Source organism: Pelobates fuscus, chromosome 5, assembly GCF_036172605.1.
Source record: "Pelobates fuscus isolate aPelFus1 chromosome 5, aPelFus1.pri, whole genome shotgun sequence".
Lineage (NCBI taxonomy): Eukaryota > Metazoa > Chordata > Amphibia > Anura > Pelobatidae > Pelobates > Pelobates fuscus.
In genome coordinates this window covers 94931054-94947620 of record NC_086321.1, presented here as the reverse complement: position 1 = coordinate 94947620, position 16567 = coordinate 94931054, and the positions used below count along the sequence as shown (strand labels likewise).

General features: G+C 36.8%; 1 protein-coding gene across 1 annotated transcript in view; it reads left to right on the top strand.

Annotated features, from left to right (window-relative positions):
• ADAMTS6 (ADAM metallopeptidase with thrombospondin type 1 motif 6) overlaps nt 1–16567 on the top strand; it is a 249235-nt gene that overhangs the window by 218216 nt on the left and 14452 nt on the right. The window contains exons 20-21 of the mRNA XM_063454066.1: nt 7606–7735; nt 14246–14450. Of these exons, the coding sequence (XP_063310136.1) occupies nt 7606–7735; nt 14246–14450 (335 nt within the window). The remainder of the gene's footprint in view (nt 1–7605; nt 7736–14245; nt 14451–16567) is intronic.

Genomic DNA, 16567 nt, shown 5'->3' with positions numbered 1-16567 from the left:
TATTTGTGGGAGTGTTGTGCCTTGTAACCTTATTGTTATTGGTCTGGGATGTTTTAAATCAGTCTACCATCAGGTCCATGTGGGCGTACCCCTTGCATGGGGATTGTCATATTAGGCCAAGTGTGGCTCCCATTAAACTGAGATCTGTTTACCCCTTCATGACGTCTTGGCTCAAGTTTGGGGGATTGGAGACCTACATTCACTCTGGGGATTGCTATATCACAATACTCCCCTGAGTATAAGCACTAGCTCTTATAAGAGCTGTTCCTGCTACGCTCTCTGGACTAGGAGAGGTCTACCCACTGGAAGCTGGATCCTGGTCTTTGGTCCAGGGTGGGTGGGGGACAGTGAGAACCCAACCAAGCTGCAGCAATATGTGGGGTTTGCGGTGGTTATGGTGTTCAAGTACACGTGCCAGGCGGTCCGTCACAGCTCATAATCGAGTGTCTTACCACAATTTCTCGTGTTATAACGATGGTGTCCCTGGGTGCCCCCCTTGGCGTTGCTGCCGATTTGCGTACTCGGAATACTGTCATGATTTGTGGGATGTCAGAACCATTAGTAATGCCTATTGGGGTTAGGAGGCTATGTATGTATTGTAGGAGCTTAAAGCTTTCAACTGACTCAGAAATTCCTCTGTGGTGTAAATTTCGATCGTGGTCACCGCCTGGCTCAATTTTTTTAGGTAATGCTTTCAGTTTGGCTACTGGTATTTTGCAGTTGTTTGTCTCTGGAGGTTTCTCTTGTTTCCAGCTCTCTGACCTTTTGGTGAACCACTCCGATTTCAGTTTGGACAACTTGGAGGTCTTCCTTCCAGACTTTCTGTAGGTCTATGAAGAGCTTCCTAATATCTCCCTTTGTTGATGGCGCTGTGTCTTCATCTGTGGACCGGGGTGAGGCAAGAGGTTCCCCTTCCTCCTGCGAGTCATCCAAGGCCTCGGGCTCTCTGTGGGCCTCAGGCGCCATCTTTGGCTGTTGCTGCAGCTCTGGCCTCTCGAAAGAGAGCCTTATGTCTGGCTGTCGCTGGGCTTCTGGGCGATATTGCCGTCTGTTTTTTTGCCCCAAGGTGTCTCCTTGACGGGGTCAGTGTTTCTGGCTTAAAAGGATCTATTATTTGTGGCACAATTCGCTCTGTTAGCTGGGTCTTTGCGGAGTCCATAGACATCTGCTCTGTAGCTCTGTAGGCCACGTTCCCCTCAACTGGTAGGTTTTTTCGTTATGTCACTGGTTGAAACACATATGTCATTGCAGGTGTACCAGTTTTACTCCCAACATACTAGATTAAAAACATTTAGATTCCAGTCTTGTTGAGTTGTTACATTGAACCTTTTCAATTGTCGGAGAACTGGGAACATTTAATGATATGCCTTGTCTGTGTACTTTATCTAGTCTTTCAAGTAATCTTTGCATGTGTCGCAACACATTTTGTGACATTTCTCATTTTTTCACACATCTGCTGAATCTGATGATGGTCTATTAAACCTGAAATGTTAAAACCACATCCCATGTAGATTATTCAGTCAACCGTTTTAGTCATTGCTTTCCAGAACAGATCTTTATTCTGTTTTCAATAACAACATTTAAACCATGTTAAATATTATTAACATGTTTGAAAGATTATGCCCTTTCCTTGTTGGTATTTTTATGCCCTGAGCATACTGAAGACTCAGGGGGGTGCTTGCTTGCTCTAGCTGTAGAGTGTCTGATGACTTTATTATTAGTAGTAGTGTTTATATTGAGCCAACTTATTCCGTAGCGCTTTACAATATTATATTAGGGAAAATTTAACAATTAATGAGGCAATTACACAATGTTACAAAAACAATAGGTTGATGAGGACCCTGCTCATAGAGCTTACAGTTCAGAGAAGGTGGGGTATAAAACACAATAGGAAGGGCATCAAGCAACCAAGTGACAATGTGGAAAAGTAGCAGAACTCGAAGGTAATAATGGAGTTTGGCTCTTTAAGAGAGAGCAAGAGACAGATTTGTGAAACAGAAGTTACTTTGGGAGGCCATAAGCTTTTCTGAAGAGATGGATTGTGAGGGACTTCTTAAATGATTGAAGACTTGGTTAGACTCTGATGGAGGTAGGCAGGCTCCAGCAAAGGAAATGAGCTGCAAGCAAGAAGTCCTGCAAATGTGAATTGAGCTAGCAGTGAGGGTGCGAGCAGCAGACATAAGGTCACCTGCAGGAGGGTTGTACCTACAAATTAGTGAAGAAATGTGGCAGAAGCTAGAGTTGTTTAGAACTTTATAGGTAAGACTTAATATTTTGAATTGACTCCTGTAGGGTAAGCATTAACAGAAGGGCTAGGAGTGAGGGAGCACTACGAGAGACAAATCAGCCTGGTGGCAGCATTCATTGCAGACTATAGCGAGGCAGTATGCCTTTTGGAGAGACCAATTAGGAGAGAATTCTAGTAATCAATGCGAGAAATTGCTAGATCATGAACAAGCTCCTTAGCATCGTCTTGCATAAGAAAGGGTAGGACACAGGCAATGTTCTAAGGCGTAAAGGTGAGGCCAGAATAGAAAAATAACACCGGCAGCAAGAATGGGTGGTGCAGGTACCATAAACTTGCAGGGAGAGGGAAAGAGGAGTTTTAGTAATAAAAATAAGAAGTTCAGTATTAGAGAGATTGAGTTTCAGAAAGTGGTAGGACTTCCAATCACAAATAGTAGAACTGGTGACATGTTCCAGGAAGAGTTCAAGGAGAGCACCATCATTTTTGTGAGCAATCCATTTTATTTATGCAAAAAAAGGTATTTGGAAAATACGTGGAATAAGTTGGAGTCACACTTTTGACTCATTCTGTGATAAAGAAAACCCAACAGACACTAAATACTAAGCATTTGCACGATCTATAAGTTTTGCTACAAACTCTAAATCTTGTAATCCTAGCTCATTAAATAGATTGGTCTTTTTTGTTTATCTTCTTGTGCAGTGTATCTCTTTGCACACCAAGAACTGAGTTTCACAATTATCACAATTAATATAAAATATAATTGTACAGTTTTAAATGAGCAAAATTTACTTTTGTATTCTTCTTTGAAAATAACTGTGGATAATTAAAAATAAATAAAAAAAGGAAGCTGAATTATGGTGTTCAGATGTGAAGACATATCATGCTACTCATAAACATTCATTTAATGAAAAGTGTGTTTGTAAATTTGTAACTTAAAAAAAATGAATACTTGAGTAAAAACATGTTTTTTTCCCACTAAGAAGACAAAGATATTGGCGTGAGAATGAAGATCCCATGATTTGATGAGGTTGTCATGGAATGTCTCGGCTAACCATCTTATTATGGCTTTATTGATGCAGAATTCACTGTGTTTTGGCATTATTATTTTGAAGAACTGTAATCTTATCCCCAAATTTATTTTTGTGGTTGCCCTTTAAAGTAAATCTAGCGCTAACATGCTTGCAATTTTAGTTGTCCCATATTTTACGTTTTCAGGAAACTAAAAGTCATGGAAAAGCATCATCTTTAAACCCATGTGGGATATGGTCTCTTAACCACTTGCAGTTTGTTTTCAGAATGTTAGAGATCAGTTAGAACTCATAATATGTTTTAGTGTAACCCATAAATCTGAAGGATTTAAAAATCCTAGGTTTTTGTGTGTGTAACTGTTTGTCATTATTCCCTGCAGTGTTTAAATCAATTTATTTAGCAATGCTTTTCGCATTATCTCAACTCAAGTTACATAGTTACATAGTTATATAGTTACATAGCTGAAAAGAGACTTGCGTCCATCAAGTTCAGCCTTCCTCACATAGGTTTTTGCTGTTGATCCAAAAGAAGGCAAAAAACCCAGTCTGAAGTGCTTCCAATTTTGCAACAAACTAGGAAAAAATTCCTTCTTGACCCCAAAATGGCAGTCAGATACCTCCTTGGATCAGCTATTACCCCAACTAATTAGAAATTATATCCCTGTATGTTGTGTTTTTGGAAGTATTTATCCAATTGCTGTTTAAACATCTGTATGGACTCTGATAAAACCACCTCTTCAGGCAGAGAATTCCATATACTTATAGTTCTTTCTGTAAAAAAAACGTATCCTTTGCCTTAGATTAAATCTCCTTTCTTCCAGCCTAAATGCAATACCTTGTGTCCTATGTATAGCCCTGTTCATGAACAGATTTCCAGATAATGGTTTGTACTGTCCCCGAATATATTTGTATAGTGTTATTCCCTCTGAGGCGCTGTTTTTCTAAACTAAAGAGATTTAAATTATTTAACCTTTCTTCCTAACTAAAATGCACCATTCCTTTTGTCAATTTTGCAGCTCGTCTTTGCATTTTTTCTAGTGCCATGATAAACTTCTTTAGAACAGGTGCTCAAAATTGCACAGTATATTTAAGGTGTGGTCTTACCAGCGATTTATAAAGAGGCAAAATTATATTTTCATCCTGAGAATTTATGCCCCTATTTATACATGAAGTTAAGCTCACAGGTCTATAATTTCCAGGCAAGGATTTTGAACCCTTTTTAAATATAGGAATGACATCTGTCTTCCTCCAATCCTCCAGTACAATACCTGAAACAAAAGAATCTTGAAAGATTAAATACAGAGGCTCACTTATTTCCCCACTTAGCTCCTTAAGTACTTGTGGGTGAATACCGTCAGGCCCTGAAGCTTTATTTACATTACATTTTCTTTAACTGCTGTAGCACCTTGTCTCGAGCCATCCAATCACATGTTATCTGCAAGCTTTTTGCAGCAATCATTTCTCTGTTTGCAGTGTACCTACACTTGAATTCTTTTTTGAATTTTTTTTATTGATGTACTTTAAAATTTTGGGGGTTGGTTTTGGATTTGTTGACTATCAATTTCTCATTTTCTAGTTTAGCCACTTTAATTGTCTTTTTGCAAGCATCATTGGCTTCTTTATACCTTATATAGGATGCCTCTGATTTGTCTGATTTAAATGCTTTAAATTCCCTTTTCTTATTTTTAATTTATTGTTTTACTTCTCTAAGCCACATCGGTTTCAATTTGTTTCACTTCTCTAAGCCACATCGGTTTCAATTTGTTTCTTTGATATTTATTACCCAATGGTAAATACTGAGAAATGTACCTTTCTAATATTTGTTTGAAGAGTTTCCATTTATCCTCTGTGTTTTTTTTTACTAAGGAGTTTATGCCAGTCGATATGTTGAAGAGCTGCCCTAATCTTATTGAAATTGGCTTTTTAAATTGTATGTTTTAGTATACAATGTGATTTTGCTTTTTAAAGTTTATTTAAAAAATTACTATATTGTAATCACTATTTGGCAAATGCTGCCCTACTTGAATGTTGGTCAAAAGATCAACATTGTTTGTTATAATGAGATACAGACAAGCGTCCTTTCTAGTTGGTGTTTGTACCAGTTGTGACATGAAGGTGTCTTTTAACACATTCAAAAACTTTATTCCCCTTGCTGATGTACTAGTCCCTCTATCCCTATTTATGTCTGGGTAATTAAAATCTCCAATAATTAACGTGTTACCCAGATTTGCAGCTTTCCCAATTCCCTCATTAATATTTACATTAGGTGGTTTATAACATATCCCAACCAATAATTGATTTCCCCACGTAGATATCTACCCATAAAGCTTCCACATTTTCCTCGTAAGTTATGTTCTCTCTCCTTGTAATAGTATTGCTGCTGGGAGTAAGCCTTTGTTTTCTTTGTGAGATTAGAGAACCCTGATTTTTCAGGCCTCTTGCACTTAAAGAGTCAAACATTCTTCTACTAGAATGTCAGGACATTCTGAAACTAGAGTAGCTGGTAAACACATAAAGGAATATACTAACCAGTCACAATGGAAATCATATTGTTTGATTTACTATTTTCCAGAAAAACAGCTTATCTCATAAAATAAGTTACACTCAGAAGTCTTGAAAAAAACAAAAACCTCCCCTGTTTTCTAGCTTGATTCGTGGACTGCTCTGTGTAACACACAAATTCAGTGTATGGTTTTCCCCTCTTGTAAGTGGAGAGTTTGCACCATACGAAGAGAAACATGGTAGAAGTGATTAATTGTAGTTGTAAATACGACAGTTTAGTCTTTCAGACCTCAGTAGAAACCTGCAAATACAAAAAAGTCAAGGAGATTAATTCCACCATGTTGGGGATCTTTGTCCAGTCGTTGTTTGGGTTAAATGTTGCCTATTGCACCTTGGTGGAATAAATCTTTTTCACATAGTTGTTTATGTTGTGACTCCATTATTTGCATTGACTACAAGTTACTTGAGGGAAACCTCAAGAGTTAGCTTACATTATCTAGAGTGCTGGGCCTACTTAATACCTTTCTCTCAATAGTAACCAGTGGTAGGGAGGCAATCGCCTCACCTTTTCTTGCACTATGTTTCTAAATTAAAATTTAAAAAAACTGTGCTGCAAAAAAAATAAAAAAATTCTCCACTGACATTTTACTTCTGACATCTCCATGAAAATCTCGTGGGGAATTCTAGTCAAGGGAAATTAAATTTAGTAACTAATTTAAGTCACTAATGTACTACTCGAGAAGTTTGAAGGCCAAACGTTTATAGAGCAATCCACTGGGTTCCATTGTTGTTTCATTTATTGCATTTTAATCACTTTTCATTACAAGAATTTTTTTGTGTTACTGGGTTATTAAAAAAATAAATTAAAAAAATCTTGGATTGTATTATCTTTAAACCTAGTAGAAGCAAATCCGAATTGTAAGCATTCACTAGTAATTATAGATGTTCAGAAAGTTTGAATTTTTTTTTTTTTTTTTTTAGTTTGAATTAACATTAAAAGCCTAACTCTGAGTGATGGTAATGAAAAATCAGAAAGATTTAAGATTACAAACCATGAGGAATTTGCGACCACCATGGTTTCTAGACTCATCCGATGCATTTGACCAATCAGCAGACAGTCAAATCCTATCCATTTGGGGTAGAGGATCAGCTTTATTGGCGTTGTCTCTGTAAAACACGACTAAGGGTGGCATTTCAAATCCGTTCAGTAACATAGCTCTGACCTGAAGGTGTGAAATTAAAACTGACAGTCCTTTAAAGCCTGTGATTCCTTAAGCTTAAAGAGAATATTTTGTGTCCCTGCCTGAGGTGACGCTTTCCCACAGTAATGATGATACTTTCTTTGAAATGAAAATAATTATGCTCTTAATTAATTACAGGGACACAGTATGCGGGTGTTAACATACCTATTTAAAAGGAAAAGTAAGGAGTGAAGGAGCAGAGCTTTCTTCCTTGACTGAGCGTTATGCTATATGTTAGTTACAATGAAAGTCTTCCTATGGCAAAGTTATTGGGGGTTCACACCCTATACAACGACTTGCGGTCATCTGAAAACAGAATCGCAACATTTCGGCTAAAATATCCAACCTTTGACCACAGCTCCAAATCAGCTTTCCATCTTTTGTTGTTGTGAGTTTGTGCAGGTACAAATCGGCTAATCTATGCACCCCAGATGCATGTGAAGTATATTTCCCATGATACTTGTAGGCTGTCTGAGAACCATTCATGGTTGCCATAGTTCTCAAACATCAGTTCTGCCAGATTTACCCATTACAGTTATAGTATGTCTCTGTTATAGCTCTGTTTTTCTTTTTCTTTTTTTTATAGGTATACAGAAGCAAGAAGTAGTTTGTAAAAGACTTGATGACAACTCAGTTGTGCAAAATAACTACTGTGATCTGGATAGCAAGCCACCCGAAAACCAGAGGGCTTGTAACACAGAACTTTGCCCTGCAGAGTAAGTATCACTATCATTTGATTCAGAGTATTGGGTTACATTTACAAAACAGTGGATTGTGATACATTTATTTTCGACGCTTCAGCAGGCTGCAGTGCTTTAGGGGTTTGGAGTATTTCTTTAAGCAAATCAATTTTTTTTTTCAATATTTTCCAACTCCCGAAAGTAACACAGTAATGATAAAACATACAAGAGTTTTAGCTCTTTCTTCCACTTTTTTCATGATGTCAAATGTTAAACCTTTTGTAGCTACCACCTTGAGTCTCATGACTATGTACTAGAACCTGTAAAAAAGATAAATTAAAAACTAAACCAGCACCCCCAATTATTAAGAAAAAAAAGTACAATTGTTAAGTCCTTAAAGATACACAATATTAATTTTAATGTGTTAAATAGCCGTTTGGCAGTGATCAGCCTATTCACATTGTGTATCCATGTATCACTGACTCTTCCGTTTGAAAAACATTTGGTTCTATTCCTGTTCTAATGCTGCCTGCTCACTCTGCATGCATAAGTCATGGACGTCATAGGAGAGAGTAAATTATTCAATTCTCTGGAGTTTTCATTCACTCTCATCATGGAGACTGTGTGCAGGTTAGTCTCTGCTCAATAATCTTTGCAATAATATTAAGTTATTAAGATGCTTAGCTTGACCGTCAATGGACTGACACTACATTCTTCATTACTGTGTGCACACAATCTGACGTAAGATTTCTTTGACCTATTATTAACTTTTTGTTTGTGTTTAGTTTGTTGTTACTACTGTCATATTGTATGTATAGTACTAATAAAGGCCCAACCAAAGGAACTGTCAAATCATTGGTCAGGTCATATGACATAATATATACTTTATGCTTTATAATTCGGTATAATGGATTATTTTGTCATTTAGAGTTGTGTATCTTTGTGGATGTATGGCCCCATTCACAGTTCAAGCTTTTCCTTTAGTGTTTGATATATGCCATAGTTTTTACTTTCAGTAAAACAGATTAATTCAACCTCCCCAAAAACTGTAATGGGGCAACATTTGACCATGTTTCTGTCTAAGGTCCATATATTCAAAAAGTGAAAGTGATGCTGTTTTTATTGCTATATTTAGGGACCATTCAGCAGTTAATGCGTAACAGTATTTTTTGTAGCTGGGCAGGGTCACAGTAACAGATTTGGGCATTTAAAAAAAAATATATATAAACTCAAAGAATTATAATGTCAGAGATTGTGTAGTATGGTCTTTAATAATTAATTTACATCCACTCTTTGCGTATATTGTTCTTTTGTAAACTAGATTGCATTTTTAAAAACTTTTTTTATTGAATTAATATTTATTGTTCATATTTGTTTAGCACCATTTTCAAAGGTCTTGATTGACATCAAGATCGGTTATTAACTATGTCATATAAAATAACAGCATGGGTTCTTGTAAGATACAGGTCAGAAAATGTATATGCCTGCTCTGATGGCTTATGGGGTGGAAATGGAAAGGGTGGGGGGTAATGCCTGGAGCATTAGCACATATCCCTTGGGTATAAAAATAAAATGTGCTTTGTAGTAAGAAGGAATTGACTTAAAGCTCAGAGAAAGTTTTGCTCTTAATTTAGGGATTTATTGGTCTCTGCTGGAGTGCTTCTGTCTGAAGCTGTAGGCTGTTTACCATTTGCACAGCTGAGGAGTTTGACAGTCCGTGAACATGATAAACCTATCTAGCTAAACAGTATTTCTCCTTTTGCATATGTGAAGGATGAAGTGGTTTAACAAACATTTGGAATGAGTTTATTGGAAGCAGCCTCTCTCGAACCTTAGTGGAGCGTAACCCTCTTGTGAAGCTCTGGGAAGCGGGTTGATGTATTTCCCTAGTGAAATGGTATTGTGAGCTCTACCAGCAAACGTCGATAGGGTCTCAATTAAGCAGCTTAGTGTTAACTTTTATCACTATACACATGTCGAGTGGTAATTTGTTTTTTAACTCTGCTCGTACCAGAGAGCTCTAAAAGTTACAATAAAAAAAAGATTGCATGAATCACTTGGTTAACAAATGGATGTTAAGGGGGACTTTTTTGAAATTAAGATACAATGTCATATCTCCGAAATATTCATTATGACCAAAAACCCTTCTTTCCGACATTACTAGGAGCTCAAGTGAGTATGACTATATAACATTTCCTTGGCATTAACCTCTAAACTATTAAGAGGTGTAGTGCCAGTGGGCAAGTGCCAGTGGGCAAGTGCCAGTGGGCAAGAGAGGGAGATCTTTATTAAGCACGCAAACAGTGAGGTCAACAATGGATGGTCCAGCAGGCCATCACGGCCATGCCATCATATAGTAGCAACAGGAGAGAGAAACTCAACACTGGAGTGATAAATCAATGTAAAAGAATGGACAGGCAGTCCAGAAGGTCATAGCAGGTGGCACAGAAGCAAAATCAGAAGAATAAGCCATGGGTTTTGGAAAAGGGAATCCACAAACTAAACAAGGAGAAATAGTAAGCAAAAACAAAGAAAGCAATCAGTAAATGAGTAACTTTAACTTACTTAATTGTAGGTATTGATGTTCTGGAACCATTAGAAATGATTGCAGTTTTGGTCTTGTAGTCTTGGTTATTATGCAGTCTTTGAAATTTTGCTTATTAAAGTGGCCATTTTTTTTCTTTTGCTTTTCCTTTCTTTACGCCCCTTGTATCCTTTGTTATTTAGTATATTGCCGATTCAGCAATGTAGTAAACAATTATTAAGTTACTGGCAGTTTCGGTAGCTTTGAAAGCTGGTCCTGCTCGGTCCCTGCCCAGCCCTTTTCCTGCTCTGTCCCCTTTGCCCAGCCCTTCCCTGCTTGGTCCCCTGCCCATTCTTCAGGAGCAGAAACTGCACACTATCACATGGAAACTCATAGTGTGCGGCTTCTGCTACCGGTCGAGAGTCAACGAGGAAGCTGGGCAGGTAAGGAGCACAGCAGCAGTGGAGCTGACATTTTGGGTTTGCAAGTGCTGGGCCCGGCAGCTTTCTGACTCCTCTCACTCATTCTGTATGTTACACAGAGGGAGAGGCTTTTAGCTGCTGGCCCAGCTTTTAGGTAGGGAAAATGAAAAAATGTTTGACACCAGTTTTTATATTGTATACTTATTGGTAGGTCCTTTTCCCATTTCAATATAGCCTCAGGGGTATGAAGACCTCTTTTTTGTTTTATTAACTCCATCGCTATCGCAAAAATATTTTTTTGGAATAGCACCCAAAAACTATTTTCCAAATAGCATTGCCATATCGTCTTCTAAGTTTAATAAGTGGTCTTTTAGAAAACTCTTAATACGTAAATAGCTAAAGATCTCTTTAGAGGGTAGATTTAAAGTATTTTTTAGAACCTCAAAGCTTCTAATCTGTTGTTCTTTATAGAGATCTAGGAAAATCCAATTTACTATACCAATTCTTTGTTTATTTCAGGCATGACAAGTTACAATGATTTGATATTAATATTTCCATCAACTTTATTAATTATTTTTAGTTCTTTCTTTATAGATTTCCATTATTTTAAAGGCTTTAACAAAACTAGCGAAGTATGATCTGTTATATATCTGTGAAGTTGTATTATTTTTGCTTGCTTTCCTCCATAGCAGCGGTTCCAAAGTATCCAGACCCAGTCTAAAGGCTTCTAATTTGTACCATGCTTGTTCTTTAGATTCATTTTGTTTTAGTTTACTCGCATGTACGATCATATTAGCCTGGAACGTCTGGGTAATTAGGGGCTATCCCAAACCGCCCTTATATCCCTTTCTTGATAACGTGTCAGAATTAATTCTAGGTTTTTTACCTCTCCAAATATAATTTGTAAAATAGCTCTGAATCATGTTCAACCAATGTTTAGAAATAGAGAGGGGAAGCATACGAAACATGTAGGCCCATTTTGGCAGAATATAAGCCTTTACAGTGTTTATCCTACCCCACCAGGAGATCTCTTAATTTCTCAATTCACCCAATGGTTTCTTATTACCAGGCAGTCTTTTATTTGGAGTTCAGAGGAAAAGACAATGTTTTGGCACAATGTTTCAGGCAGAGTGTGAGAACGTCCAGCATCATTTCACAGAGTCAAACTCTGTGAAACTCCAGGAAGCACCTCTATTGCCTGTCTGGGAGACAGCCCCCAGAGACAGTCTTAGCACAGCAATGTAAACATGGCAGTTTCTCTAAAACAGAAATGTTTTACATTGCAGGAGTAAGTAAGACAGAGACACGGCACCCAGACAACTTCAATGAGACAAAGTTGCCAGGGTGCCTATTGTGTCCCTTTAAGAAAACAAAACAGGAACCACTGGAGTAAATGCCATCACAAAAATTATCTCAGTCCATGACTCATAAACTAGTTGTAAGGTTTCAAGGGAGATGGTCATTTAGATGCAATTGTTATGATGTAATTGGAGCAATTAATGGATATTCTCGATCCACCCATACTAAGATAAATTTTGATAGCACTGCTGCCTCACAGTAAATCTTGTGTTTGGCATTCCTAGACCATCGCTCTCTTCTTCTGGAGCACCTGTTTTAATGTTCAGAATATCCTGTGAAATGATTAAAATAATAATAGTTGTAATATTAAAGCAACAATTGTACCTAACCAAGAAATGCTACGTGTCATTTCTGTTGGTCAGTTCTTAGGGTATTGTCTATGGCTGTAAATTAAACTCCCTTTATCCAAAAATGAGTCATCCGTCTTTTTTTTTCTTTTTTTTTTTCAGTTTTTCATATTCTTAGGCGCCTGTGTACCTTATTACTAGAAGTGTATCAGTAGGTAAACTTTGTTCAATTACTACTCTACTATAATTCACTCAAAGGGCATCCCAAAAAGAACAAGTATGTCAATTCTTTTAAACAGACATATAATATTGCATTCTCACAAGCTGGTTTTAAAACTACATGGTCAATTTCTGACATTATTTGTGAGAAAATAAGAGTTTTCTAGGTACAGACAGACCTCTGTTAATGGCTTATACTTTTTTGGATTTAAAAAAAAAATGGATTATTGGTTCCTTTAACCTTGTAATTATGTTTTCCGATAAATCAAATATTTTCTGGTAGTTTGGGGGGTTGCTATTATATTTTTGATATGCATATTTTTAAGATAATTATAATTATTCATGTTTTTGTCTCTATATGCACTATATGCTAAATTCTAGAACCTAGATGATAGGTTCATTCCGATCAGTTGATGCATTCTATCTATGTTTCCCCTTTGATTTTGGGACTCCTATGTATTTTGATCCCTCAGAGCCCCTGTATCCAACACCTATTACGTAGGAAACATGCTCGTCACAGGGACGTGGGGGCATGTGGACTGAGATACGCACAGGCGTAAATCTGCTGGAAGCCATATTTGCATTCCTTCTATGGGTGTGACCTATGAGTGTGACCTCTTTTAGTGCAAATATGATAATTCTATATTTTACCATGTAAGTGCATTCTATCATATTTTGTAAGTCTTCTCCCACCTTTTACCTTTCCCCACACTTGATACTTATTTGTACCTTATAACAATCTGTTCAGTTTGTGTTAATTTTTCTAATTGGGTTCAGATTTTCAATATGTTATATATGTCTCACATATCACAGGTTGTATTCACTCCCTTATATGATTTTTGAATTGTCTTTATTAAGAATGATTATACTATATTTGTGCACTACAATGGATTCCTCCATTTTTCAGTTTTGTACTTTTTTTTTTTTTTTGGTGTTTGTGAGGTTTTAACACATTTCTCTTTCACTTTAATATTATTTATATAGTAATTTCTTTTGATCGCCATAAAGGAAGGGCTTATAAATCAAAGCATTTTGCTGTCAGGACTGCATTTTTTTATTGCAGTACACTTAATTATACAGTAAGTATAACATTAATGTGCCAGATGTAATATTATTTTTCATGACACAATATAAAGCAGATCCAACAGATTTCTTTCCAAATTCATCAATATTTGAAGGCAGCATTCCAGGCATAAACTCATGTTTGGGTCAATAAGTAGGTTAGCTTATAGTTAACTAAGCTGTTTTTTTCCAAATTAAATGCTAATTAGTACTGATTAATGTAAGCCTCTCCCCTGACTGTCCCTTCTTCCTGCAGTGTTTCCTTTTTTGTCTTAAAGTGCCGCTGTCCTTGATGTCATGGATGTCATGCGTTTCTTGGAGTTGTAGTTCAGTTGTTAGCTTTCTATAACAGGCAGCTGGCAATTTAACTACAACTCCCAGAAACCACTGTGCCTATAAAGCACTGCTTACAGGAAAACTTCCACACTGCTACAGAAAGTTTAGTACCAGGAACTACTGGAAATTCATATGCAAACACCTTTTTATTAATCTTCTTTATTTAATTTTTTTATCTTGTTTTTGCCTATATTGCTTATATTTTTCATGCACTCTTGGTGTAAATCATTTTATGACAATGGATCAAATGGAACCTGGAAAGTCCATATAAGATTGTACTACACTATAAAAGACATACATTTTATTTATTAGGCTTATTTTTTTTTTTTTTTGACAGATGGTTTATAGGTGACTGGACGGAATGCAGTAAGACTTGTGATGGGGGAATGCGCACAAGGACAGTCCTTTGTATTCGCAAAATAGGACCATCTGAAGAGGAGACCCTTGATGACATTACCTGTTTGACACATCGTCCTATTGAAAAGGAAGCTTGTAACAACCAGTCTTGTCCACCTCAATGGATTGCTTTGGATTGGTCAGAAGTAAGAATGCTTCCTATGTGATGTATCTAGGTTTTAGACAACCTCAGTCCAGACAAGAGTGTGCTCTCCACCATTTGACCACACACCTGTCTACATTAATTCACTACCGTTATTCACAAAACTGGGAGTAGTGGGGAATTGAGAAATATTAGGCTGAAATAAGTGAATTGAACACATTTTCTTACCCAGATATATTAATAGCTCAACCAGTTTCACCTCATATTTGGAATTTTCCTATCAACTTTAACAACAACTAGTGAATAAATCTTTTAGTGTCACAACTCGTTTCAGTGATAAATATTGACTGAGATATTTTCCAAATATTCTGGTTGAAATAGTTGGTCACTTTAACATCTGTACAGATGTTTAAACAACAACTGGAAGCATACCTGCAAAAACATAATATTCTGAGTTATCATTTTTAATTTGTGGGGTAATATCTTCTTGATCCAATGATAAATCAGACCGCCAATTTGGGGTCAAGAAGGAATTATTTTCTTGTTTGTTGCAAAATTGGAAGCTCTTTAGAATGGGTTTTTTAGCCTTCTTTTGGATCGACAGCAAAAAACAGAAGTGAGAAAGGCTGAACTTGACGGACACATGTCTCTTTTCAGCAACATGTCTCTTGTCAAAACTGAAGGAAATTCTGTAAAAGAGACCATGAGAGATAGGCATCTTAAATTATAATGCATGCTTTCCCAAACTCCGGCCCTCCAGATGTTGCTGAACTACAACTCCCATGATTCTCAGCCTCTTCCCAGCTATTCTCAGCCTATTTCATTCATATAATCATGGGAGTTGTAGTTCAGCAGCATCTGGAGGGCCGGAGTTTGGGGAAGTCTGTAAAATGGATAACTTCTGAAATACCTAAAAAGGTTCATAACATCCACCTTGTGCTGTCAGATATACAGCCCCTTTAATTTTTACGCATTCATATGTTACTCTCAAGTACACATTTTCCATACGATTTCTTTGCAAAAAGTGGGATGTGGTCAAGACCTGTCTTTAGTTTACAATTAACTCATTTGCATTTAGTTGCTTGATAAAAGATGCATGTAGTTTGGATGGGTACTATTCTCAGAAAATTGTAGTGATTACAATATGGTTTAAATTATCGAGTGATTTCTTGCATAGCCTGCAAATCTTCACTCTTGAGTAGTCTTGGTTGATGAAAACAGTAGGAGAGACTTTGCTGTTTTTCTTAGAAGGAATGATAGATTTACATTTCTTAGAAATTCTGCAAACTGAAAAAGCAGTTAGTTCATAACCCTTTTAGTGCCATTGGATTTAGAGACACTTTACAGGATGTGCGGCTTGTTATCTGCCTTACCTGCCACCAACAAATGAGTTAAATTACCAATGTTAACAATGTAACTAAAAAGATCATGGAAAATATTGCTGGAAATCCAGTTCTAAGAGAGAGAGAGAGAGAGAGAGAGAGAGAGACAGGGCCATTTCTTCCCAGCATGCACTGCACAAAACGTAGAAATAAAAAAGCTGCAGATTCTTAAAAGTAATTAATTCTAGTTCTTTCTAATGTAATAATATAACTTTTTTTTTTGCACTCACATAAAAGAACACAATTTGCTTTTAAATTCCTTCTTTGAAAAGCTGGCATTTCCAAAACACTCTGGAAAGTGATTAATCTGTAAAAAAAATAATTTCAAATAAAACAATGTTATCTGAAAAATGTGGTAAGTGGGTGCCATTTGAAAGAAGCATTGAAAGTGCCAGCGCATTGGCAGCGGGTAGTAAAAACATCCAGGCATACCAGGATTAGAAAAGAGAAAGAAATTTAAAAAAAAATATTTTTCTTATTTAAATAAATGCATATGAACACAGAACCATGGACGACCCTACGCACTGAGTATTTGCAAGTGCAAGGATTATAAATGTTGAGCTTGCATTATAGTGCGTGGATGTGACAGAGAATAACAACGAGAGCTATGTATAAAAAGAAATACTTCTTAAAGTGGAATTATCTCCATGAAAACCAATGCATGTTCCTTCTGATTGCTCCACATTAAAAAGCTTGCTCAGAAATTACAACCCCTGTTGTTTTGTTGATTGCTCCCTCTCCCTTTTCTAGTTTCTAGCCCTTCTACATACCCTTCATT